Source organism: Ranitomeya variabilis, chromosome 1 (assembly GCF_051348905.1).
Source record: "Ranitomeya variabilis isolate aRanVar5 chromosome 1, aRanVar5.hap1, whole genome shotgun sequence".
Taxonomy (NCBI): domain Eukaryota; kingdom Metazoa; phylum Chordata; class Amphibia; order Anura; family Dendrobatidae; genus Ranitomeya; species Ranitomeya variabilis.
In genome coordinates, this window is record NC_135232.1 from 840,817,581 (window position 1) to 840,845,298 (window position 27,718).

Consider the following 27,718-nt stretch of genomic DNA (forward strand, 5'->3'; position numbering starts at 1 on the left):
CATTAACATCTAGGTGGCAAATAATGCTGTATGTGAGCAGTGCGAGGGCTTTATAGCTTAAAGGATTTTTAGCTGAGGATTGCTTTGCTCTCTGCACTGAGCTTGTAAACACCAGACTCGTGTCCATACCTTGTGTCTTAAGGCCATACTCCCCTCACATTTACGGAAAATTGTAGCCCATGTCATGTACATTTAGAAACAAAGTGGAAACAACTTTAATGTCAATTTACAAAATTAGTAACTTATTCATTCACCAAAAAAACTTTCAATAAATATACTTCTATATGTACACACACAAAAAACACCAATGCAGACTATATACAGGGACAGCAGAAACCTCTATATATATATATATATATATATATATATATATATATATATATATATATATATAAAAAAAACATTTGGCACCTCAAGAAATTTACATTTTGTCCTTTAAGTGTACAGTTGTGTAAAAAGGTGAAAAAGCAGACTTGTAGTATTGCTACAGTAGAAAAAGGCGATCCAGCTCCATAAAATTTTAATATCACCGCAATCTCCAAGAAACCATGCATTGATTAAGATCGGGTACGATTGAAACGCGTCGCATGTACTCTGTACTGGGACATTCGCATAGAGGCAAGGATTCATCATGTTGTACTTATTTTTAATGGACGAATAAAGCATTGAAATTTTATGGAGCTGGAACGCCTTTTTCTACTGCTGTCATATTAACTCATCCTGGTCCGAGATGAAGTTCCGAGCACCTGCGTAGATCGGTGAGCTGGCTGTGGCTTTTTAGCTTATTTTTGCTTGTAGTATTGCTCACTGATTAAAGAGAATGTGGCATCAGAAACTCTATAGTTTAAATAACCTAATGAATTATTATGACAGGCCTGGTTAAAGAGATGGGGTTTTTAAGGTACATGTAACACTATGGACACCAGGAATTGCCTAGGACAGTGCATCAGAGAAGCATGAGACTTGAATGAGTGGATCACATTATGGAGAATGCTTGTCTACCACCCTACCTGTACTCTCCATGCAGCTAATGCTCCAAGCCTGAGCTATGGAAGGAGATCAATGGTGGTGTATCACCGAAGAGCTTTGTGGACAAGTTTATACTTTAAACATATAGTGGATGTGCAATGACTAGCACAGGGTGGACAGTGTATGAGCTGGGCAGCCTGGCTGCTGCACTGTAGATAGGAGGGTCATGTAGCAAATTACAATAATCCAGAAGTGAAGGAGTAAAAACAATTTTTTTTCAGCTTCATGGTCAGAAAGTAAAGAAAAAAAAAAAACACAACCTTGATTTCAGTGAAACAGGTAGTCTCTACTTTTTGTCTTCACATTGATCATCAATGGATCAGATAAAAATGGATGAAACTCTGAAGTACAAAGTATGGCTTCAGTGTGCTTTATGGATCCTCATAGGACTTTAGCAGCAGAACCTGATCTGCACAAATCAGGACAGGACATACACCAACTTAAACAGATCTCTACTTCCAATGACCATGTGAATACATCCAATCTACTCTCTGGGTAGAAGTGCTGTCCAGGTAAGAAGTGGGGACAGAATGTGAATTGGCTACTATGTCCAAGTGCCCACCTGCAGCAGGCATACACACCCAAAAGTGATGCATGACAGAGCCACCTTCACTCTGTTGGCACTATTATTATTACAGTCTTCTATAGCCCCAGTGGCACAAACATCCAAATTGTGGTTTGGATACAAGCCCGGACAGGGACACTGAATCGGTGCCTAAATGCAATATGAAAGCACTCAAGCCATTTCTTTCAAGAAGCACTTTCAGGAGGCTCCTGGTCAGAGGCAGGATTACTGACTGATCATCTGTGAGGAGGAGTATCATGGAGCTCACAACTGTGGATCTAGTTAAGCTTTGAGCCCTGCTTTTGTATTGATGCAAGTGTGTGTGTATAGAGTGTGGTCACATGGATTTCCTGAAACAGTCTTAAAAGCTCCAGTGGCCAGTATGAAATTTACAAGATCTTAAATTATTATAAAAAAGATAAACATTAAACCCGATTTTAAAGTAGTTAAATTTTTGGATGATCACTTCCCTTTAAATGTCACAGCATAGGAGGTTGTACAAGAGCAGCCTTCATATAACAACTATATACAAACAAGATTCCTAGTACACAACACAAGTCAAATATTAGGAAGTAATGGCAATCACAAGTTTGTCGTTTAGAATACAGTTTTGCTGGTCACATGCAGTCCACCACATTGCTTGAGCCATGGCCAATATCCCGGATCTGACTGGTCAGACAAGTACAGACGGCAACTCCTGCTCCAGCCCGGCAGTGAGCCACAGTTCCAACATGCTCCCATCTGTAGTATAAGTTGGAGAGGCAAGAATGTTATTAACTTGAACATGAGACCATACAAGATCCACTGACTGATAAGAAAAGCGATCATTTAAACAACACTAAAATACCACATCCTAGAGCTCACTGAATGAAACATTCCAGTTGCAAATCTTATTCATGTAAGCCCTCACGGGTAGGGTCCTCTCTCCTCCTGAGCCAGTCAGTGACTGGTTTTGTTTACCCCTTTTCACATGTAAAGCACCATGAAATAAATGGCACTATCGTAATTCATTACATAGTGGAATGGATTGAGAACAATAAAACATAAAAATGATCATTGTAAATCAAAATGAATATCCCATGGAGGTCTGGATTTAGAATGATACTCAAAATAAAATTACAGGCTGATCCAACTTCAGTGGAAATGCCTCAGTGTGATCAAAATCTGAGTATGGTCCTGATGAGGCTGTGGTCCCCTGAGGGATTTCCTCCCAGACCTGGATTAAAGCATCAGTCAACATCTGGACAGTCTGTGGTGCAACGTGGTATTGGTGGATGGAACGAGACGTCGCACATGTGCTCGACTGGATTCAGATCTGGGGGAACTGGCAGGTCAGGCCAAAGCATCAATGCCTTCATCATGCACAAACTCCTGACACTTCAGCCACATGTGGCCTAGCATGATCATGTATCAGAAGGAACCCAGGGGCCCACTGCACCAGCATAGTCTCACAATGGGTCTATGAATCTCATCCCAGAACCTAATGACAGTGAAGGTATCTCTGGTTAGCACAGAGGGCTGTGCAGCCCTCCAAAAGAAATGCCTCCCCCCACCATTAGTGACTCACTGCTAAACCAGTCATATTGGAGGATATTGTACGTAGCACAATGTTCTCCATGGCATATCCAGACTGTCACATGTGCTCAGTGTGAACCTGCTCTCATTGGTGAAAAGCACAGGGTGCCAATGTCAAATCTGCCAAGCTTTGTGGTTTCTGGCACATGCCAATTGCCTCGCACAGTGTTGGGCTGTAAGCTCAACACCCACTTGTGAAAAAGTTGGCCCTCATACCACCCTCATGGAGTCTGTTTCTGACAGTTTCAGCAGACACATGGATGTTAGTGGCCTGCTGGAGAAGATAATTTTGCAGGGCTCTGGCACTGCTCCTCCTTCCACAAAGGAGGTAGCGGTCTTGCTGCTGGGTTGTTGCCCTCCTACAGCCCCCCTCCACATCTCCTGGCATCTGCTTCATGCTCTGCACAATGTGCTAACAGACATCTACCCACAGCTCACATTGATGTGCCATCCTGGATGAGCTGAATTGTGTGCGCAACTTCTGTGGGTTGCAGACAATGCCTCATGATACTGTAAACTACCTCAAGGGATGAAAGCAATGAGAAAATGCAAAACTGGCCAAAAAGGATGATAACAGAGAAATGGTCTGTTGTCACCGCCTGCAGAACCACTCCTTTATAGAGGCTGTCTTGCAGATTGCCTATCATTTCTACCTGTTGTCTGTTCCATTTGCACAATAGCAGGAGAAATTAATTTGTAAGCAGTGTTGCTTCATAACTGGACTGGTTGAATTCACAGAAGTGTGAGTGACTTGGGAGTTAAACACCTCAATGTGAATGTTCCCTTTATTTTTTTGGAGCACTGTAGTAGGAGCATACTATTACATTTTCTCAACTTGACTAATCTCTAGGACAGTCCAACAACAAAACACCATCCCAAGTGTACAATCACAGACTATTACCTGTTGCTAATTGGGTCAAAGGACTCCACAGTATTCAAATAGGCATTTCCATTATGACCACCAACTGCATATATTTTGCCCATTAACGAGGCTATGCCTACTCCACCCCTTGGGGTAGTTAGCTCTGCAACATATTCCCATTTGTTGCTGCGTGGGTCATATCTTTCTACTGAACTGAGGGGAGAGTTGTCATCAAATCCACCTGTAAGGATAAAAACAGAAGTTACCAGAGCAGAAGCTTTAGGATCACAGTAAAATATTCACAAGAAAAATTGATCCCTTTAGGAACAGTGTACCAAACTATCCAGCCTAGCACTTTGATAAAAATTAGTTTTCATGTGTCCAAGTGTAAAATAATTTTTATAGCCCAGTCTAGATTCAGTGATCTGCCTTATTTAGTGGTGACTGACATCACAAGACAATTAATGGGAATACAAATCTAGTGATGACCATGTCCCTTTTTAACCCCTTTGACATCAGATGGGATAGTACATCCAACGTCAGAAGCCCAGCTTTGAGGTGGGCTCGAACGAACGTACGCGACAGACAGACTAGTTTTTTGCAATTTCACTGCCCATTTTCCAGTACACTATTATTTATATAGCACCATTGATTCCATGGTGCTGTACATGAGAAGGGGTTACATCAAAATACAAAAATCACTTACAGTAAACAAACTAACAATGAGACCGATACAGAGGGGAGAGGACCCTGCCCTTGCAGGCTTACATTCTACAGGATTGTGGGGAAGCAGACAGTAGGTTGGAGGTTGCAGTAGCTCAGATGGTGTTGAGGTGGTCGTGTGGTCATTAGAGGTTGTAAGCTTTTTTTTGAAAAGGTGGGTTTTCAGGTTTCGTTTGAAGGATCCAAATGTGGATAACCGGACATGTTGGGGGGCACAGAATTCCAGGGGATGGGGGATATTCAGGAGAAGTCTTGGAGGTGATTGAGTGAGGAGCAAATAAGTGTGGAGGAGAGAATGAGGTCTTGGGAGAACCTAAAATTACGCGAGGGAAGATATTGAGCAATTAGTACGGAAATATATGGAGGAGAAAGGTTATGGATGGCTTTGTCGGTCAGGGTTAGTAGTTTAAACTGGATACTCTGGGAAATTGGGAGCCAGTGAAGGGATTTACAAAGAGGGGAAGCAGGAGTGTAGCGAGGAGAGAGATCAGTCGGGCAGAAGAGTTAAGGACGGACGTGGTAGATAGATCAGGTAGGGAAGATATGCAAGATGAAGGAAAGATGAGGAGTTCAGATTTGTCCACATTAAGCTTGAGGAAGCGAGAGGAGAAGGAGGAGGATGATGATGATATGGCAGATAGACACTCTGGGATTCTGGAGCGCAGAGGCGACATCTGGACCAGAGAGGTAGATCTGAGTGTTATCAGCATATAGGTGGTACTGGAAGCCATAAGACTTTATGAGATGTCCCAGGTCAAGTGTATAGATTGAGAAGAGTAATGGTCCTAGGACAGGCTAAGCCAATGGAGTCGTTCAAACGTATAACTCTGCCCACAAAAATCAAACCTCACATGGCCATATTGACAGGGAAAAAAAAATAAAATGATAAATTATAGATATGGGAAGGGGGAACAAAAAAAAACAAAAACCCAAGGAATTAAAGGGTTAGTCTGAAACCCAAATGTAAATTTTAATTAACTCTTTAATTACAAAAGTCAAGTCATGGTAAAATTCCCTACCATTGCAACTTAGGGTTTCTGTTTGAGTATCGCATCATGCACTGCGGTTTCTCAAACTAATCATCTGTTGTCTGAAACTGCAGTCATTCCTCCTTGGGTCCTGAAACGGCACTCTATCTTAACACCCATGCTTTTCAAATGGACTGAGACACATATTCTAACATCCAGTTCATGTACTGTACAAACCAGGACTATGAAGAAGAGGAGTTTGTTAAAATATAAGTTACAGGAAGCAGAATCCATCTTCAAGAGACTGCCACTTCATGTAGTGAAACATAAAAACAAGGATTTTCTTCATTCAGCAACATCAGTGAAGTCCATCAAGTGGTACAAGGTGGCACAAGATTGGCAATGGATGACAAAACTGGTTATGTGACCTGTGAATATGATCAGCACTGGTGACTGGCTAATGGATTCTCCAAAGATGAGGACATAGGCGTGACTTTTTTGCACCTTCTGGTCCATCACTGTCCTTTGTGTATCCAAGAAAAGCCAGACATTTTAAAATTAAACAAATCAGATTTTTAGCTCGGGTGGCCTCCAAATCCCATAATAGCCGGACATACTCTGACACAAAAAGAGGTGCCCAGTGTTAGTAATACTGTGGACAAGATGACAAGTCACTCAGTAGAAGGGGCTAATTAATAAAAGGTCAGTGTAAAGACTTACTATTAAATAGTTTCATATTAGTTTATATTTTATAGCTTGATGATTTAACTAGTCATGTTTAAAAAAGTACATGTGTAGTGATGTAATAATGGTTACATGTACAGAACACTGTTGAAGCTCATCAAGAGAATGTCAAGAGTGTGCAAAGCAATCAAAGCAAAAGGTGGTTACTTTGAAGAACCTAGAATATAAGACATAACAAAAAAGTGTGAAACAACGGAAGTTAAAATATATATATATATATATATATATATATATATATATATATATATATATATATATATATATTTATACACACACACACATACATATATAATTATACACATACATATATACACACACACACACACACACACACATTCATGAAAATACAGAAAAATCTTTAAGTGAGAAGGTGTTTCCCAATGTTTGGTCTGTACTGTATATTTAATAAAAGTGTTAAAAAAAAATTGATCTTAATTTAGTATTAATCCCTTCACCAACATGGATTTTTCTGTTTGAGTTTTTTTTTACCCCTCACCTTCTTCCCGCAGCCATAACTTCTTTTTATTCCTTGATCAGGAGATTCTGAAAGCCGTGATACCAAATATGTGTTTTGGTATGGAGCACAAATTGTGTGTATGCGCGCGCGTTAGATTTTTTTTTTACACACACATTTATATATTTTTACTAGCTTGAATAGTCTAGAGACCATCTGCGACCATCAATTGCCTGTGCTACATATAGCAGGGCTCTAGATACAATGATCACCTGCTATAAGCGCCAGTCATTGATCAGCACTGTTAGCTATCTGGCAATGTCAATCATATGGGTCTGCTGCAAACCCCGAGTTGTGCCCCCAACAGCCACGGGTTGGCATATGTCAGCTGATTAAATCAGCTGACATTGCTGCAGGCTCTGTCGATGAGCTTCCAGCACAACAGGGGAAGGTGACCTTGGACGTACTCATATGTCCAAGGTTGTAAAGGGGTTAGAATGAGACCATTTAGAAAATCATGCTTCAAAATATGATCCTACGGAGATCCCAACTTGGAGTCTATTATGAACAAATGTAACCAAGAACACAAGTAACATATGCATTTTTTGTTGTTTTTTTTAAGTATTAGTTTTCCTGAAAAAAAAAATAAAAAAAATCTCCAAAATTTTAGAATTTGACTCCTCAAAATATTAAACAGTCTTGTGCCTTATCAAATTGAAACTTGTACAATTCTGAACACAGTGGTGGCTCTCACATCTTAGTTCTAGCCAGAGATTAAAAGAGGGAAAAAAAGAAAGAAAAAAAAAAGGGATTTTATCAAAACTACAGCAGCCCTGTAAGTGACATTGCTGAATTCGGGCTCTGTCTCTACATTATGTTGCTCGGATTAGGTGGCAAATTCCCTTTAAATAAAGAGCCAAGAGTTGATTCAGAAACATTAGTGATAAGCGAATATACTCATTACTTGGAATTTCTCGAGTATTTTTTAGTGCTCGGAAATTTAGTTTTTATTGCCGCAGCTGAATGATTTACATCTGTTAGCCAGCATAAGTACATGTGGGGGTTGCCTGGTTGCTAGAGAATCCCCACATGTACTTATGCTGGGTAACAGATGTTTTCTTCACTGCAGCTGAATGATTTACAATCTCCGAGCAATAAAAAAAATACTCAGAGGACCCCCAAGCGTGCTCAAGAAATCTCAAGTAACGAGTATATTCGCTCATAACTAAGAAACATACATCTAGCATGATCCACTCCTGGCCTTGGCATCAAAAAGCTGTACATGGGAACACTAGAAAAGTACTGAAGGTATCCATTACATTGACAGCAAGACATCATTTTGAAAAATTCCATTTAACAATTTTTTTATTTATTTTTTTATAACTACATACAGACTACCCTTTGTTACCACTCCGTAAAATACTGTCCGACTTTCATTACACTTGTTTTAAATCCTGCTCAACAGCACAATGTGAAGGCTATCACATGGACTGCTCAAGAAGGGTCAATCTTCCAAGGATAACCATAGTGAGAAAGATACAAGACCAGACATAAGACACTTACCTACAACATACAAGCAACCATGAAGTTCACTAACGCCGTTACCAGCTCGTCGCTGGCCCATCTCCTTCACATCCACCCATTTGTCTAGATGTGGGTCATATCTTTCCATACTTGAGAGGGAAGAGACACCGTCATTTCCTCCCACGGCATAGACATGATTCTAAACACAAGTGTACAAGGTATGCCTTTACTCATCAGAGGCAAGTTAGTTAAAAAAAAAAAAAATTATATATATATATATATATATATATATATATATATATATATATATATATATATATATAACAGATACCAGGAGGAGATCATAAATAAAACACTATTAGGGTATATGGACATTCATAGATCCCTTGGAGGGGTGTTCCAAGATGGAAAGACATTAAAGTTAGAGCAGGGAGCCATTTCAAGGAGCGGCTTCAATTCTTGCTCCTTGTGGACGGAGCAGGGGGAAGTCTACACACTGCTCCATCAGCAGCAGTTAGCAGAGCCTCATAGCAGCTTAGTCTGAGAAGGGATTGCCCAATGGGAATCCGTAGTAAAGATCTTTGGTTCTGAGGACATTGCAGAATGACCAAGTGCGGTGATACTTGTCAGTGTCCAGATACATTACACATTAATACTGCAGGGTGCACACGACTGTACAATACTGTAGTGACCATAGCACTGGCTGCAAATAAGGATTCTTGAAAGGACTGTCAACATTATTGTGGTTTTGAGGATCCTCCAAAGATGAAGTGGATAAAACTATTTGATATTAAACAGAGACCGCCATCAAAATCTAGGTGCTGAAAAACCTATAAAGAGCCATTTACAGCAAAAGATAAGGCTTCCAATGTTTTTCCCCTTTAACGTAGCCCTCCATTAGTTTACTGTCTAGCATCATACCACTAGAGCTACAGATCCTACGCCTCCGCGAGGGGTGTTCATTGAAGCCACAGCAGTCCAGCGGTCACATTCCACATCATATCTCTCCACATGATTGAAGCAAGTGCTGTCATCCAGCCCACCGATCGCATATATTGGCCCACCAAGGGACGACAGGGCAATGCCTCTCCTGTGAAGACCAAATGTTAAAATGCCATTAATAACTGGAAATCAGTACAGGTGTATACTGCAAACAGGCTACAATAAAACAAACTTCTGCATGACATGTGCAACTTGAAAGAACCATGGTAGGGCGTGTTCACACTACAGTGTGTATTTCTACAAAAATACCTATGGGCCCATTCACTTATTGAAGCCAAAGGAGCAGTCATTTGTCACATGATGGGGAGTAACAGAAAACCAAAACCACTGGATTCTGTGCCAACATAGCAGTCTTTGGGTGAAGCATTTGTTGGAGGTATAAATCAGGAAATCATTCATAAGCTGCACACCAGACAGCAAGTAAAAGAGCAAATGCAGCACTGACAAAATTGCCAGAAGTGTCCTATTCAAACTTTAAAGGTACCCTGTTATGCTGTCTGAGTCACTGCCCCATGGATCAGACATTGGCTGAGCAACTGCAGACAGGTATGTTTTACTTAAAAATAGTGCCTTTGTCTCAGCTAACAGACTCTGTCCCCATCTGGGAAACATGCCTTGGACTAGTGAGCTAAAAAGGACACCGAAAAGTTAAACAGGGACAGTTTTTTGGCCCACTAATCTGACGCAAGTTCCCAGGCTGCTTCTCCCCATTCCAGTTGATGGAGTTCTCTCCCCATCAGTCATGGGTGGGGGCAGGGAGAGCATGACTAGTCAGCCAAGACACGGCCATTGGGCAGCCAGTGTCAGATTTATGCTACCTGTGGGCAAGGCATTACTGTTATATGGGGCCCAATAAGCAGAGGGGGGCCAGGCTAATTATTTATTAAGCCCTAGTCACTCACAGCCACTTCCGTTGTATTGCCGCAGCAGAGGGGGCTGAACAAATCTGACGTCAGACACTCCGGGCACATTGTCCATTACTAAGCCGAAGGCATGCCCCGGGCCCTTGTGGCACATTATACGCTCAAGAAGAGTATTGGATATTTTAAGAATTGGAGTCTACCTTGTCATGGTGAAACACAAACACAAACAAACCACTCTTTGGCCACAACAAAAGCCGATGGCCATGTATGTGATATGATGTTCGATGGGAACAGTTAATGTGCGATTGGTGAGGACATTGTGGAGTTTTTCCACGAGTGGGTGGTGGGACTGTGGAATGTTTGAGGGGTGGAGACGGAGCCTGGGTAGATTCTCCAGGGGGCCTGAAAATTTTCCCAGTATTGGACCCTAAAATGTCTGGTAGCAGCCCTGCCTGTGGTTCAGCCAGAACAAGTCTAATAACAGGGTCCCTTTAATCCTCAGTTTTTAGTGCATGTAGCCTTCATGGTAACACTTCTATTTTGGGCACAGTTCACATGAGCCAAGTAACATTGCAGTCCATAAGAAGGACCTCTAAGGGAGATTATGCTCTGGAAAGCCAGGTGGCTCACTACTACTTCTATGCCCTCTGTAAAAGTAGAAAAACTGCGCCAGCATCTTACTTTACCATCTGTCCCTTCATCCGTGACTATGACATTCTATTTATTAAGCAAAAAGTCATTATAAAACTGGGTAATGTAGATCAGATCCATATAATCTACGCTGGCCTCATGTGTACAGTATACAGCCTATACACGAATCCTACTGTAAGCAACTAACCTAGTTACTGTGAACTTTGATGAGGCTAGCCCAGAGTAGGAATGCCAGGGGCAGAAATTCCCAAAGAAGTGCTGAGCATGCTTTGCATATTGTGAACCAAGCAAGAACTCGTGTCCTGCCACTTGACAAATCGTCCATATGAGGTCTCAGAAGGGCACAGTCAAAAGAGCCTTTGTTCAGCCACCTAACAAACACTGCCAATGTGCACAATAAGGACACACAATTGGTGTTGTCCCTTCTAACATTCATGCCATGCTTAGGATTTAATACAAACAATAGCAAAGCTTCAATTCGGTCTGAAATTTTAGGCCAAGATGGGGGAGGACAAAAGCAATGAAAAAAAAAAAAAAACCACACTAAAATATGGCTGTGCCCTTAAGGGGTTAAACTAATCCCACAGACTTGCTTTTAGATCTCAGAAAATGAGGGGACAGGCCCATTCCTTATACTGACTGGTCAGCATCTCTGGATGGAATACAGGTCATCATGTCTTATCATTGAATTACTCGTCTTGCACTGTTGACTTTACCTTTTGGTATTCATTGATGCCTTCATCATCCACTTATTTGTTAAAGGGTCAAATACCTCCATGCTGCTTAAATGTTCATTTCCATCATGCCCACCGACTGCATACACCTTGCCTAGAAAAAAAGAGAAAATAAAATCTTTAGCCGACAGAATAACAGATTGCTCGGAGTGTATAGGTCGCTATGGCTCTCCGCAGCGCACGTCCCGTTTACACAGGGGGAGCCAGCCTAGAACAATGATCTTTTGCGCTGCATTTTGCCCCTTCATCGGGTGATTGGCAGTCTGTTTACAAAGAAAGAGCATGAGCGACTGTTCTTAAATATGCTTAACAGTAATCTTAGTGTAAAACTAAAGCCCAAGAAACGGTTATTGTTCTAGATAACAATAACCATTATCAGCAGACAGCTGGCAGAGTGACAGCTACACCACTAAAGGTACCGTCACATTAAGCGACGCTGCAGCGATATCGACAACGATGCCGGTCACTGTGTGGTCGCTGGAGAGCTGTCACACAGACAGCTCTCCAGCGACCAACGATGCCGAGGTCCCCGGGTAACCAGGGTAAACATCAGGTTACTAAGCGTGGGGCCGCGCTTAGTAACCCGATGTTTACCCTGGTTACCATTGTAAATTAAAAAAAAAAAAAAACAACCAGTACATACTCACCTTCTGATGTCCGTCAGGTCCCTGGCCGTCTGCTTCCCGCACTGACTGAGCTTCGGCCGGCAAGTAAAAGCAGAGCACAGCGGTGACGTCACCGCTGTGCTTTACGGCCGGCCAGAGCTCACAGTCAGTGCGGGAAGCAGACGGCCAGGGACCTGACGGACATCAGAAGGTGAGTATGTACTGGTTTTTTTTTTGGTTTTTTTTACATTTACAATGGTAACCAGGGTAAATATCGGGTTACTAAGCGCGGCCCTGCGCTTAGTAACCCGATGTTTACCCTGGTTACCATTGTAAAACATTGCTGGCATCGTTGCTTTTGCTGTCAAACACGACGATAACACGCCGATCTGACAACCAAATAAAGTTCTGGACTTTCAGCAACGACCAGCGATATCACAGCAGGATCCTGATCGCTGCTGCGTGTCAAACACAACGAGATCGCTATCCAGGATGCTGCAACGTCACGGATCGCTAGCGATATCGCTGCAAAGTCGTTTAGTGTGAAGGTACCTTAAGGCTGTAAGTGTCTGATCACATGACCACTCCAACCTCAGATATAACTAGCACATGCAGATAATATGTGTAACATATGCAGTGACCTAGTGAGGAGGACAGGACATGTTCTACTTACCACCCACAGAAATTACACCTACATGTCTTCTCCGACTGTTCATTTCAGGGCCAAAGAACCAGCTGTTTTTGTTAACGGAGTAGCATTCAATACTGCGAAACGGGTCACCGGAGCCCCCACGTCCTCCCACACAAAACAGAACACCTGGCGGGAGCACAGACAGGAGTAAATGAATACATTAGAGTCATTTTACACTGGTCAGCATGAAATAAAGTTACGGTATATCTTCTGTATGTAGATACAAACTATACCATAGAGGTCTATCAATATAGGGTTGCACCATAAGGATCCTTCTTCAGGCAGGTAAAAATGTGCCATCTATCTCATACTGAAGTTTTCTGTAGCAGGTCACACATTGACATTGAAGATATGACAGGCACATATGGCAAAACAACACTTGGACTGAAGATCTGGTTGTGTGAACCAACCTTACAGGTGCCTGTGTGACTGACAGCTCAGATTCCTAAACTCCTAATCTGCATCCAACACTTCTGTAGTGCAACCCTTATAACTGATTGGCTCTCATGTCCAGGGTTGTTTTTGTTAGTTTTTTTTAAAAAAAACAAAACAAAAAAACCCTACAAAACACTAGTGTCAAGAGTTTGGAAAAGTTTTATCAGTCAGTTTTTACCTTCTGTGTTTCAACAGCGATTTTCATGTACAGATAAGTTGGACAGCCTTCTACCATCCTTTACAATGCTAATAATGGAGCACACCAATGCAGTCATTCTAGTCTTGTATTGGAATAAAAAAAAAAAAAAAATAATAAGCTCCGTAGACTAATGGGTATGCATTTGACTCCTGGACATCTGAATGACGTTTCATATGGTAAAAGCCTAGTGACACTTAAAAGAGGGATGACAATTAACTTACCACCAGCTACGATTGTTTTTTAAATTTGGGGGTGGATGAGAACCATGCAAGAAAATATTGATATCTTAATTACCAGCAGTGTGTTTCCTGGGCGTTGTGCGGATAGTGTACTCAAAGTCAGGCACAGCCTGGCTGCTCAAGTGCAGGTGGTAGTTCCTTGCTTCGTCTAGCAGATCTCTGCATTTCAGGTCCTGTCGGATGATTTCTTCCTTGGCCACAACTGACATTAGGAATTCAATGGGCAGGAGAGGCAGACGAACCTAAGTGTTTTTTAAAAACAGAAATTAAAAAAAAAAACTCTAGTATATGCAAGAATATATATATATATATATATATATATATATATATATATATATATATATATATATATCTCAAAATCAGTAAAGGGAAATTGTAGTTCTCCTACGGAGCAGATCACATGTCGGTTAAAGGGGCCTTTCGCAGGCACCCCTGCTGCTATGGAGACCCATTGGTTGGCCAATGGGAGTGTTGCAGGGAGCCAATGGAAGCTTCATGGGATCATTTAAATGCGGCTGTCAAATTGACGCAATCACAGTAGTTTTACCACTTCAATTCCGATGCTGATCTCCAGCTACTAAATATATTTAACACAGCTAGCATCTGCTTAGTATTAAACAGGCTAAGCTTCTGAATGCCTCATACAGTCCTTATTGAAGCATGATGAAAATGTACGCAATAGGAGCACAGCTGTAGTACAAGACCGCAACCACCACAGTGTATGGTGCCGAGATTAGAGAGGGGCTAACCTTTCAAGGTTCAAATGCATTGACAACACAATAAGGGGGGGGGGGGGGCAAAAAGCTTAAAGAAAATAAATAAAATAGTTAAAATAAGGGGCGGACACCGAGTGGCATTAACTGACCCATCAATTGCGCCATTTAAAAAAAAAAAAAAAAGCCTGCAGCCACCCCAGAAAAAGGTGCATCTATTAGATGTGCCAATACTGGTGCTTTGCCCGAGTCTTATTACTTGCCCTGTGGCAGTGGCAAGTGTGGTTCATATTTGTCAGGTTGAGGTCACCTTTATATTATCCAGCGACATCAAGCCCACAGCTTAGTAATGGAGAGGAGTCTGTAAGATGCCCATTACTAATACTATAGTTATATTGTAAGTCAACAGCGCCAGAATAAAGTCCTTTAACTGAAAGAATGTCAGATTCATTAAAGGTGTCCAAGTTAAACCATATGCGAGTCATCATCCGTTCCACTGAAGCCATTGTCTCCTGTAATAAGACAACCAACCATATCCCTCACCTGTTTGTCGTTCTGTCCCATGTCGTAAACCATGTAAAAGGATAAAAAGTTTTCAACATTGATGTTGCCAAGATCTGACCACCCAGGCTGAGAACCACCTGAGGAATGAGCTGCTGCAAGCGCAGTCTCAATGACAGAGGTCACCACAGTTCAGGGTCCTGACTGGGAATGCAGCCTTAGTAGCCGGCGGAAACCTTGATGACGTCACTGTTGCTGCATTTGCAGTAGCTCATTCCTTAGTGGTTCCAAGTCTGGACGGTCACATCTTAGCACAGTCCAGGTTGAAAACGGTTTATTCCCAGACATGAAGGGTATGTCCACACATTGCGGATTTGGCTGCTGATCAACAGTGGATTAGCTACTGCGGATTCATAGCAGTTTTCCATGCGGTTTACAAGTACCATGTAAACCTATGGAAAACCGAATCCACAGTGCCCATGCTGCAGAAACGCTGCTGTTTATTTTCCGCAGCATGTCAATTCTTTGTGCGGATTCCGCAGCGTTTTACACCTGCTCCTCAATCGGAATCCAAAAGGTTTAAAATCGCAGGTGAAATCAGCACAAAAAACGCAGCCCAGTGTGTTTTGCCTGCGGTTTTTTCAAAAACTGTGCGGAAAAATCCGCAACGTCGGCACATAGCCTGATTATGGCATGTGACAGAACGATGGACAGGTGAGGGCTATTTTTTTTTTTTTTTTTTTTATATAATTACAGGAGACCATGGCTTCAAAAAAGGAAAGAGCTGGGAAATTACAGGCCAGTGAGCCTTACTTCTATACCAGGAAATATATTTGAACAAATTATTAAGCAGGATGTATGCAAGTACTTTGATAAGAATACAGTAATTAACCAGAATGGGATTGTAGCAAACAATTCATGCCAGACTAATCTAGCTTCCTTCTAGATGGAATCACTGGGTGGATCAGGGAAATGCAGTAGATATAGTGAATCTCAACTTAAGTAAAGCATTTGATAAAGTATCTCATACTATCCTTATTTAAGAAAAAAAAAAAATGACCAAGTATGGGATTGACAAGGCTACAGTTAGGTGGATTCAGAACTGGCTCAGTGAACGTATGCAGAGTTGTAATAAATGGTTGTACATCAGATTGGAAAAAGTGTTTCAATTGGGGTACCACAAGACTATCCTGGCCCCAGGTGTTCAACATTTTTATAAATTATCTAGATAAGGAAACTGAAGGTTAACTAATCAAATTTGGAGACTATGCAAAGCTAGGAGGGGTAGCCAACTAGAGAAGAAAAAGTATTCAGACAGCTCTAAATAAGCTTGAACAATGGGCAGTGACTAATATAATGGTATGTAACAGGGCGAAATGCAAAATTCGACATCTGGGTAAGAAAAACGAAAATTACATATATTGAATGGGAGGACTAGAACTAAGCAACAGCATTTGTGAAAAGACTTCGGTATACTAATAGAACACAGACTGCACGAGTCAATAAAATATAAGGGAAAGTTCATCTGCTCACCCTTAAATTGTCGACAGCAGGTGCAGTTTTCCACGAAGGTGCATGGAATAGCATTCAAGCCTGCATGCAAAATTAATCCATAACTATCCAGCACATCTTCTTGATTATAACAATTTCTCTTTATTCAAATCCTCTTAAAAACATTGTTCGAGATCAAGACAAAGGGATAGCTAATCCCACGAGAATAAAACTTACACATTTCGACCCATGTGTGAGTCTTCTGATTAAGACCCACACATGGGTTGAAACATGTCGGATTAGCTATCCCTTTCGGTCTTGATCTCTAACAATGTTTTTTGGAGGTTTTGAATAAAGAGAAATGGTTATCATCAAGAAGATGTGCTGGATATTTATGGATTAATAATTGCACACGAGTCAGTATGATGCAACAGCAAAAAAGGCAAACAGTTATAGGATGTATTAAGAGAAGCATAGAATCCAGATTATGTGAAGTAATTATCCCCCTCTACTCCTCCTTGGTCAGGCCTCGTCTGGAATACTGTGTCCGGTCCTGGGCACCACATTTAAACAAAAAAACAAAACCACAACATTGAAAAACTGGAGCAGTTCAGAGAAGAGCTACCAGGATGGTAAGCAGACTGCAATGTCCTACAAAGGAACAGTTAAAGTATCTGGGAATGTTTAACTTGCAAAAAAGAAGGTTAAGACGAGACTTAATAGCGGTCTACAAACATCTGAAGGGATGTCACATTTGCATATGGAAACACTAGAAGCAATGGAATGAAACTAAAAGGGAGAAGATACAGGTTAGATATTAGAAAACAAACTTTATAAATATAATCTAGCGGCGAACTTTCATTATGCAATTGTCTGCATAAGGGGGAAGTCCCACTTTGCTAATGTTCAGGTAGAGCAACAACTTTGTCATCATATTTCATTAGCAGCCCTACTACACCTACAAGACGAAGAAATTCCAAACGATGTTAAGGAACACCCAACACTCTGGTCCACAATTCTTACTTGGCGTAGGGTTTGAAAACTATGTAGGCTTGATATCAACTCTTCCCCATTTCAGTCATTCGTGGGTCATCCTTGATTTCTGGGAGGGAAACCTTCTTTGATATATATAAAGTACTAGAGACACAGGGTTGTACTAAGGTGGTAAATTTAATCAATGACAACTTTTCGCTGCTCACTTTCGACAGGGCGTCACAAAGGTTTCCAGCGTTTGTGTGTAAACCCTTTGGCTATGTGCACACGTTGCGGATTTTGCTGAGGATCCACAGCAAATTTGACGCTGCGGATCTGCAGCTGTTTTCGATGCATTGTACAGTACCATGTAAACCTATGGAAAACAAAATCCGTAGTGCACATGCTGCGGAACCGCTGCGAGTTATGTCAGTTTTTTGTGCAGATTCCGCAGCGGTTTACACCTGCTCCTCAATAGAAATCCGTAGTGCGGTTTACCTGCGGATTTTGCAAAAAGAGTGCGGAAAAATCCACACACCAATCCGCAACGTGTGCACATAGCCTCTCTCTCTCTCTACAGGCATGTAGCCTGGCGCAGGTGAATAGCACGAAGAGTTCAGAACCCAAATTAGGTAGGCATCTAGATACCTTTATTAAAAGGAACTTTATCCCAAATTTCATCCACAAACAATCTACTCAATAATAAGGATGCAAGGGTCCTGAAGGGAAATTGAAGGGTCCAGGCAAGTGGAGAGAAGATATACCAGGGTTTGAAACGGAAGACTTTCTAAAAGCCACACTGACCCAAAAGAAAACGATCCCTTACAAAGCTACACTGACATGGCTTTGCCGATATTCTACAGGGCATATATAACCCTTTACATACAATCAAAGATGTCTCCTGGGACTACATATTCATGCTCCAAATACTGATATACTCCATCACTTGTGGGGATGCATGCATATCCAGAAACTATGGAAAAGCATTCATTCATATGCCCAAAACACCAAGGTTACTTACTGGTAGCCGGTTTTTCCGGAACCCATGACGGCACACCTGAGAGAGGGGATCCGCCCAGCCAGGACAGGAAACCCTACTGAAAATAAAAGGGCGGTACCTCTCTCGCTTCAGTTGGTTTTCAGAGCATGAGAGGCCCCCTGGTTAGTACACATGGCAATCCAACACCACATTATATTAAATAAAAACACCCAAAACAATAGTGCACACCGAAGGGGTGATAAAGGGGGGGAATATACAGGTGCCATCATGGGTTCCGGAAAAACCGGCTACCAGTAAGTAACCTTGGTGTTTTCCCTTCCCCCATGACGGCACATCTGAGAGACTTTTGTAGAATGAAAAACCCTTAGGGAGGGACCACCGCTTGGAGTACCCTTCTACCAAAAGGTTAGGTCAGCAGAGGAGGAAAGGTCTAGCCGGTAGTGTTTGAAAAAAGTTGAGGGTGAGGACCAGGTAGCGGCCTTGCAAATTTGGTCAATCGATACCTCAGCTTTCTCTGCCCAGGAGGTAGCCACAGCCCTGGTGGAGTGAGCCTTGATGCCGTCAGGAACCGGAGTGCCACTTGCAGAATAGGACAGACTAATGGCCTCCCTGATCCATCTAGCAATGGTACTTTTAGCTACCCCACATCCCTTTTTACTACCTTGAAAGGCTACGAATAGGGTTTGATCTTTCCTCCACTGACTAGTCATGGTTATATATTTTTTAACATGGATCTCCTTACATCTAGCATATGGAACTTTTGTTCCCCCGGATTTTTAGGATTATTACAAAATGATGGTAACGTAATCTCCCGACTCCTATGAAATTTTTGGACTACCTTGGGGAGATACGCTGGATCTGGTCTCAAGATTATCCGGTCATCAAAAACCTGAGTGTAAGGAGGGCATATTGATAGAGCTTGTAAATCACCTACTCTACGGGCCGATGTTAGAGCTACTAGTAGGACCGTTTTCAGGGTGAGTAATTTAGGTGATAATTCCTGCAAAGGCTCAAAAGGATCTTTGGTTAAAGCCTCCAAGACTAGATTTAGATCCCAAGGAGGGATTTGGGGAATAATAACTGGTCTAGACCTGCCACAGGATTTTATAAATCGTGAAACCCATTTATTAGATGCTAGGTTGCAATTATATAGGGCCCCTAAGGCTGAAACCTGAACCTTAAGGGTGCTAGTTGCTAACCCTAGCTGCAAGCCTGCTTGTAGAAATTCTAGGATGGGACCCACTGGAGCTACATCCCCTAACGGCTCACCTAAGAAATCTAAAAATTTCTTCCAGGTCCTACCGTAGATTCTAGACGTTATAGGCTTTCTGCTTTTTAATAGGGTGGAGACTAACCCTGGTGAAAATCCTTGGCGACTTAGTAGCGCCCTCTCAAAAGCCAGGCTGCCAGATGGAAGCCCTTCACCTGAGAGTGGGTCACTGGTCCCTGGGTTAACAAGTCCGGCACATCTGGCAGAATCCATGGGTCTGTTATCGACATTTGCCTTAGAAGGGAGAACCATGGTCTTCTTGGCCAGAATGGAGCTATGAGTATTATTTTCGCTCGGTCTTCTCTGATTTTCCGGACTACTGTTGGAATCATCACTATCGGGGGAAATGCGTAAGCCAGAGAGAATTTCCACGGTATTAGTAGGGCATCTACTGCGAAAGGATGTTCGTTTGGGTTCAGTGAGCAAAATTCTAACCTTTTTGTTGCGTGAGGTGGCAAACAAGTCTATCTCTGGTGTACCCCAGGCCTGTATTATTTGTTGGAATATCTCGGGATTCAGGGACCACTCCCCTTGTCTCAGAACTCTGCGACTCAGAAAGTCTGCCTGTAAGTTTTCTACCCCTCTTATGTGTAGAGCTGTTAGGGAAGATAGGTGATCCTCTGCCCAATGAAATAGTGAGTTTGACACCTCCATGAGGTTCCAAGACCTCATCCCCCTGGTGATTGATATAGGCCACTACTGCTCGATTGTCCGTCATGACTAGAGCATGGCGGCCCTGGAGCCGGGGAAGAAAATGTTTCAAGGACTTTACTACTGCCAATAGTTCTTTTACGTTTGAGCCATAGCTCTTTTCTTGGGGGGACCAAGTTCCTTGAATTGAATGGGATCTTAAGTGAGCTCCCCAACCTATGTTGCTTGCGTCGGTCGTGATGTCCTCGACCGGTTTCTGCCATTGGACTCCCATAGTGAGATGTTCCTCTATGGTCCACCATTTTAAGGAATTTCTTACATCCTGAGGAAGACATAAACTTCCTTCCAAATGCCCTCTTAACAGTCTTTGGGCTGACAGAACTTCCCACTGCAGTTGTCTCAGGTGGAATTGTGCCCATCCTACCGCCGGAATGCAGGACGTTAACGAGCCTAGTAGGGACATCGCTTTCCTTAGGGTCATCGCTGGTTGATGTATCGCTGCAGTGGTTAAATTGATTATTTTGGTTACTTTGTTCTCCGGGAGGAGGCAGAGTTGACGTTCTGAATCTAGCATCAGGCCCAGGAAGGACTGTACCTTTACAGGAACTAACTTCGATTTGGGGACATTTATTAACCAACCGAGCTCTATTAGAGTTGATATCACTACCGTTATCTGATGGGAGCAATCGGCCTCTGTCTTCCCTATCACAAGAAAATCGTCCAAGTATGGGACAATTACAATATTCCGGGAACGGAGATATGACATTATCTCTGCCATCACCTTGGTGAAAACCCTGGGAGCAGTAGATAGGCCGAATGGAAGGGCTGTGTATTGGTAATGTTTCACTTGGTTCTGTATGTAGAGTGCCACTCTCAAGTATCTCCAGTATTTGCGATGCATTGGAATATGGTAATATGCGTCCATTAAGTCTATTACTGCCATGAAGCAGTGAGGAAACAGAAGTTTTGTGGTTGTGTTGATGGACTCCATCATGAAGGAGTGATTGTCTATTGAAAGGTTGAGCTTTCTTAGGTTGATTATGGTCCTCCAAGAGCCATCGGGTCTTTGTATTAGAAAGAGGGGGGGGGGGGGGAAGAGTAAAACCCCCTTCCCAACTCCTGAATCAGGACTTCTTGCAAGACATTCTTTTGAATCAGTCCGAGGACTTCCGTTTCTAGGGCTAATTGTTCCTGCCAGGCTTTCATCTGGGGGGGTTATTACAAAATTGTGCCTGGGTGGACGGATAAATTTTATTTTTAGGCCTTCTTTTAGGATATTTAAAACCCAGATGCTCGGGGAGATGTTTATCCAGGCTGGATAGAAGAGGGAGAGCCTTCCTCCAACCTCTGATGTAATGTCATTGGGGGGACTTTTTGGCAGATGTAGAGGGCCCTTTGAACATATAGCCTGATTTCCTTTTATCTTTGAAGTCCCAATTTCTCCTATCTCCTGGAGGTCGGCCTCTGTTAAATCTCCTCCGAAAAAAGGGTTTTTTCGGATCTTTCGGGAAGGTTGGAAAGGCTTTCTTTTTGTCTCCTGCCTGTTCCAAAATCTCCTCTAACTTTTTCCCAAAGAGGAGTTGACCGTCACATGGGATGGAACATAGCCTATGTTTGGATGGCAAATCTCCCGGACAACCTTTAAGCCATAGGGCTCTTCTGGCCGCATTGGACAGGCCCGCTGCTCTAGCTGTTAATCTCGCGGAGTCCACAGAGGAATCCGCCAGAAATGCTGCTGCCCCTTGAACTAGGGATATATTTGCAAGAATGTCATTCCTAGGGACTTTATCCCTTAGCTGATCTTCTATCTGTTGTAACCAGACCATAAGAGCACGAGCTGTACATGTCCCAGCTATAGCCGGTTTCAAGCCCCCTGCCGCTGCTTCCCAGATGTGCCTCAAAAACCCATCTGCTTTTTTGTCCAGTGGATCTTTTAGGACCCCTGAATCTTCTAAGGGAAGGGATGATTTTTTCAGAGATTTGGCTACCGCACCATCAATCTTAGGGACTTTCTCCCAGGATTCAGAGTCTTTCTTCAAAAGGATATCTCCTTTTAGATGAAGGTAAGGTACCCATTTTTTCGGGTTTTTTCCATTCTTTTACGATCAATGCTTTAATTTTTGCATTGACCGGAAATGTCCGTTTTCTTTTTTCCTCTAAACCGCCAAACATGACATCCTCAAGTGACCTAGGTGTCTTTTCCTCTTTAAGTCCCATTGCAGTTCTGACTGCTTTGACTAACTTTTCTACATCCTCAGTTGGGAAACACGGGCGACCCCCTGTATCAGTATCTGAGGAGGAATCTGAGGACTGGATAAAGGCGGAGGAGGTAGAGGGAGAACGGGATGATTTTTGACTCTCCTGTTTCTGAGAGGCCTCCGAATCCGAATTCTTTGTTTTGCCGCTAGATTTCCTCGGGCCCTAGTGATCAAACAGAAAAAATGGACCCTGTTACCATAAGGGTGACATTCACGAAGATCACTCACCACCGCCGTCAGTCAAGGGTACCGGTTTTGGAGGCTGGACAGATGCACGTGCAGTGTCCCTTCTGGACGCTGAAGAGTCTTGCCGGACAGGACGGCTGCTGCTCCTACCACTTGAGCGACTGCTCTGGTGCTGGTGGCTCGGCAAGGCATCTGACGAGAGCTCCTGACGCTGCTGCTGCTGTGATGGCGGCGGCTGCTGCTCTGATTGTCCCACTTCCATGCTGAAGTTTTTGGACATGAGAGCGTCTTCTGTGGTCAGACACCCATTTATGGGGGACCACTGCACTCCCCGCCTCCTCCGGTGCCCAATGGTGGCCCCTCCCCTCCTCTGCCGCGCCGCCGGAGTCCTTTTTCCACCGGCCGGCGTTTCTTCATGGGCGCCGCCATCTTGGATCCGGCGCCCGCCCCCGACGTCACGCGGGCACGCCCATTCCCAGCGTGCCTTGCGCGTGACGTCAGACGGGCGACCCGGAAGCGGCCGCCGCACCTGGATGCCGGCAGAGGGAGGAGGGCGGCGTGGCAGCCACGGAAGGAGCTGGGTCCGACCGTGCTGCACCAACGCCCGCTCGGACGCAGAGACCCCGGGGGACCTGCGGACGGCGCTTCCAGGCTCCCGAACACCGACACACAGGCGCCGCCTGCTCTTCCACGCCGGGACGGGACCTGGGTGAGTGGAATCACCGCCGTGTTCAGCACGAGGGTCCCTGTCAGGACAGGAAACCCAACTGAAGCGACAGAGGTACCGCCCTTTTATTTTCAGTAGGGTTTCCTGTCCTGGCTGGGCGGATCCCCTCTCTCAGGTGTGCCGTCATGGGGGAAGGGAAAACACGTATTGCATTACTTTTCCATTAACACCACAGTGGGAGGTTTCCTACATCCTGGCAGATAGTCATCAAAATATAGCTAGCTAGTTTAGATCATCACTAATTGTTTGGGCCTCAGCTACGAGGAAGAGTATCCTCCATCACCCAGTGCCACCACCACTAACACTTATTCAATCCAAAATTATGGGGTTTTTTTTTAAATGGATTGGCTGGACACACTGACAAAGAAAGAAAATTGACCGGGAAATTCTTTGAAAGATGGGCGTTGTTCATTCCCACATTACCAGACAACACTAAAGATAGACTGTGGAAACAAATTTGAACACACCTCATAGTACTTACTTGAGACACTTCATAATCGAGTTCCAATACCATAGTCATTGAGTGAGAGAGTTCAGATAGCACATGGTGGGGATGGGAGGGAGGGGTTGTTTTTTCCTTTTTTGGGGGGTTAAGTTAAATTCTTGGTATTTGTTGGATATCATTGCCTGTATGTACTATTATGCATTCTATGATTCAGTGGAATGGGTGATGATGCAAATATGGTTTAATTTAGATTCATTTAGCGAGTCATTCTTTCAATTAAGAAGGACTTTTCTTCATGGGTGTTTATTTACACTATAACTATAGTATTAGTAATGGATAGGAGTCCTAAAGACTCCTCTTCATTACTAAGCCGTGGGCTTGATGTCACCAGACAATACAACCATCAATGCACATTTTCTGGGGTGGGAGCAGCCTATTTTTAGGCTTAGAGGGGGTCCAATCTATGGCTCCTTACCAGCCAAAGAATACCAGCCCCCAGCTGTTTGCTTTAGCTTTGTTGGTTGCCAAAAATATAGGGTGGGGATCCCACTATTTTTTTTTTATTTTTCTTTACTTACAGCATGGAGACCCCTCTATTCTTGATAACCAGCATTGCCAACAGCTGAGGGCTGCAGCCGTCAGCTTTGCCTGCTTGGTTATCAAAAATGTAGGGGAACCAGTTTTTTTTTTTTTTTTTTTTAGTATTTATAGCGCAGGTGGTGGATGAATACTCCCAGCGACCGCCTGCTCTCACTGGTAACAGTTGAATACAACTCTCACTGTCCCATAACAGTGATGAGAGCCATTTTCAGCACCCGGCGCCACAGAACAGCAACACTGATTACCAGGCGCCGATACGCGGCACACTGATGACACAGGAATGTCAGTGTGCAGGACATTTTGTGGCCAGTGCTGCTACCGGAAACACTGATGTCTGAAAGTCTTTAGTGGATTCTTATTTACTGAACTTTGGATGACTTTTCGGAAAACGCTTGTGAATCCAAACACAAACCCGGATGTGCAACGTTTGGGCCAAAATGTTTTACCAAACAAGTTTGCGGATATGTAATATGGCTCTGTACACAACTGGAACCTGCTGTGATGCAGTGACCCCTGTTACAGCTAAGGGGCGCTGTATATGCTCCTCGGGATATGCATGGAGGCATATCTGTGGTTATAATGGTGAAACAGTAACGGGCAGAGTTATAAATGGCCGATATGTGTCGCAGGGGGAGTCTGCGCTGTAAGCCTGAAGATATGTTGTGGTTATGGGACCTGTAGTCCCACAAGTATTTGTATAATTGTGAAGGGAAGCTTACAGGGCTAGTTATGAGAGCTGGGCGGGTCGAACTAGCCACACACAGCACCCATCTATGGGAGTGGTTACAACTGAATAATGTGACCAGGGCGTGGGTCACATGGTTCCCGTGTATGGACCTGAATGTTCTCGGCAATGGGGAGTGTGAGATCCTGGACGGCTTGTGTGTTGGGAGGCCCTGTGTGCGGACTGGATCCCTGAATAGCGCACTGTGAGGCAGTGTATCTGAAGACTGGTGTGTTGGGAGAACCTGAGAGTAGGATCGGATCCCTGAACAGCGTACTTAGAGACTTGTGTATTGGACGGTCCCAGGTGGGGACGGACGTCCTGAATAGCGCACTGAGTGGCCTGCATTGGAAGTCCTGGGAGTAGGACTTCCTGAAGAGCACATAGGAAGGAGAGACTGCGAACCAATGTCGTGTGCGCTATATGACTAGAGACATTGATACTGCGTACGGACACCCCCGGGAACTTGACAAGGAGGGCTGGCGGGTGTAGTGTCTGAGCTGTGAGTTAAAAGCCGTATCTGAAATATCTTAGTTAAAGCCGCAACTTAATATAACCTAATCCAATGGGATACAAAAAGTATCAGACACACCACTCAAGAGATGATATAAAAGAGTGACAATTTTTATTGAAAATACACATATACTAAAGCAATTAATAAAAGCAAAAATAACAAAAAAACAGTAAGAGGAAGGATAATACCCGAGTAAAGTGCACAAAGACCGAAGACATGAGGTAGATAATATTGCAGGCTATGGGGATGAAATAAATATCTATAATACACTAACTCCATAGTAAACTGCATAAGAGGTGGCCATTTTAGCCAGAGTATAAAGTGTCAATGCAAAAGAAAGCTAGTATAGTTGTGTATACATACCCATGGAATCCGCCTGTCTATCCTCAGCCTCACAAAAGAGGGAGAGGGAGGTATTTGGTGTGGACGGGGCATGCGCCGCCGACCATGTGCAGTGCTGGTTTCGTTATATTGATGATCTTCTCATTATTTGGCAGGGACCGGTCCCGGAACTGGAGAAGTTCATGTCATTTTTGAATAACAATGCCTATAATATTAGGCTTTCTTATAAATGGCATGAACGCAAGATTGATTTCTTAGACATTGCTTTGTCAGTTGATGACTGGGGGTCTGTGCACACTGACATCTTCAGGAAAGAAACATCTGTTAATTCCTTTCTTCATGCCTCCTCAGGACATGCTCATTCAACTATTAAAGCCATCCCCATTGGCCAATTCCTTAGAGCAAAACGTACATGCTCCACGGTGGATAGGTTTGAAGAACAGGCCAAGGATCTAAAAAAATCGTTTTTCAGAAAGAGGATATAGCCAGAGATACATCAAGCACGGTTATCACCGTGCTAAATATACCCCACGTCAGCAATTGCTATGCGGGTCTGGCGTGCAGACTGACAAAGGTGATACCCAAGTCAGATTTATATCAACATTTAACTGTCAGTGGGACACCATGCGTCAGATTCTGAATAGACATTGGCCTGTTCTTCAAACCGACCCCATACTAAATAAAGAAATTTCTACAAGACCTCTTATCACTGCAAGAAGGAACAAAAATCTCAAGGATCAATTGGTGAGAAGTCACTATGTGGCTCCACACAAGAGTTTTTTTGGTAACTCCAAGCAGAAATGGGGCTGTTTCCCGTGTGGGAATTGCATGGCATGTAATCTAATATTGTAAGGGCCAAGACCTTCAAAAATGCCGCGGGGACGCATGAATACAATATTGTTCATTATATATCCTGCACTACCTCATACGTTGTATACTTTGCGCAGTGTCCCTGTTCTAAAATCTATATTGGTTTAACAACTAGGGAACTGCGCATTAGAGTAAGAGAACATGTGAGGGACATCTTGGCTGCGAAAGAGGTGGAGGATGTGTCTATGCTAAATACGTTGCCCAAACATTTTTTATTACATCATAACTCCGACCCCCGAGGCCTTAAGGTTAAAGGCATTGATAGGATTCATGGGGGGGGGGGGGGGGGATCAGAGGGGGCAACTTGAAACAGTTATTAGCACAAACGGAAACAAGGTGGACTGTGGAACTCGGTACTATGTCCCCTGTAGGGCTTAATGAGAAACTTAGCTTCGCTCCATTTTTATAGATCTCTGCTTTTTAAATCTTTGTGTTCTTGTCTTTAATCATTGTTTTTTCTTTTTTATGTTTTTTTGTTTTAGTATTAAGTTTGGAAATGTGTCCAGTAATAAATATTCTGGCCTGGAGCATCTGCTACTTCATAACACCATGATATTCGTGTTAATCAATGTTCTGCATTGGAAGAGAACA

The 27,718-nt window shown here is 43.2% G+C and overlaps 1 protein-coding gene across 5 annotated transcripts in view; it reads right to left on the reverse strand.

Moving 5' to 3' along the window:
* Window positions 1-366: 366 nt before the first annotated feature.
* The window catches only part of KLHL8 (kelch like family member 8), a 60,031-nt gene continuing 32,679 nt past the window's right edge, over window positions 367-27,718 (reverse strand). For all 5 annotated transcript variants that reach the window (XM_077275843.1, XM_077275853.1, XM_077275837.1 and 2 more), the window contains 7 exons: window positions 13,919-14,105; window positions 12,973-13,116; window positions 11,677-11,788; window positions 9,366-9,534; window positions 8,484-8,643; window positions 4,071-4,272; window positions 367-2,335 (listed from right to left, as the gene is read on the reverse strand). In XM_077275843.1, the coding sequence (XP_077131958.1) occupies window positions 2,212-2,335; window positions 4,071-4,272; window positions 8,484-8,643; window positions 9,366-9,534; window positions 11,677-11,788; window positions 12,973-13,116; window positions 13,919-14,105 (1,098 nt within the window). In that variant the 3' untranslated portion in view covers window positions 367-2,211. The remainder of the gene's footprint in view (window positions 2,336-4,070; window positions 4,273-8,483; window positions 8,644-9,365; window positions 9,535-11,676; window positions 11,789-12,972; window positions 13,117-13,918; window positions 14,106-27,718) is intronic.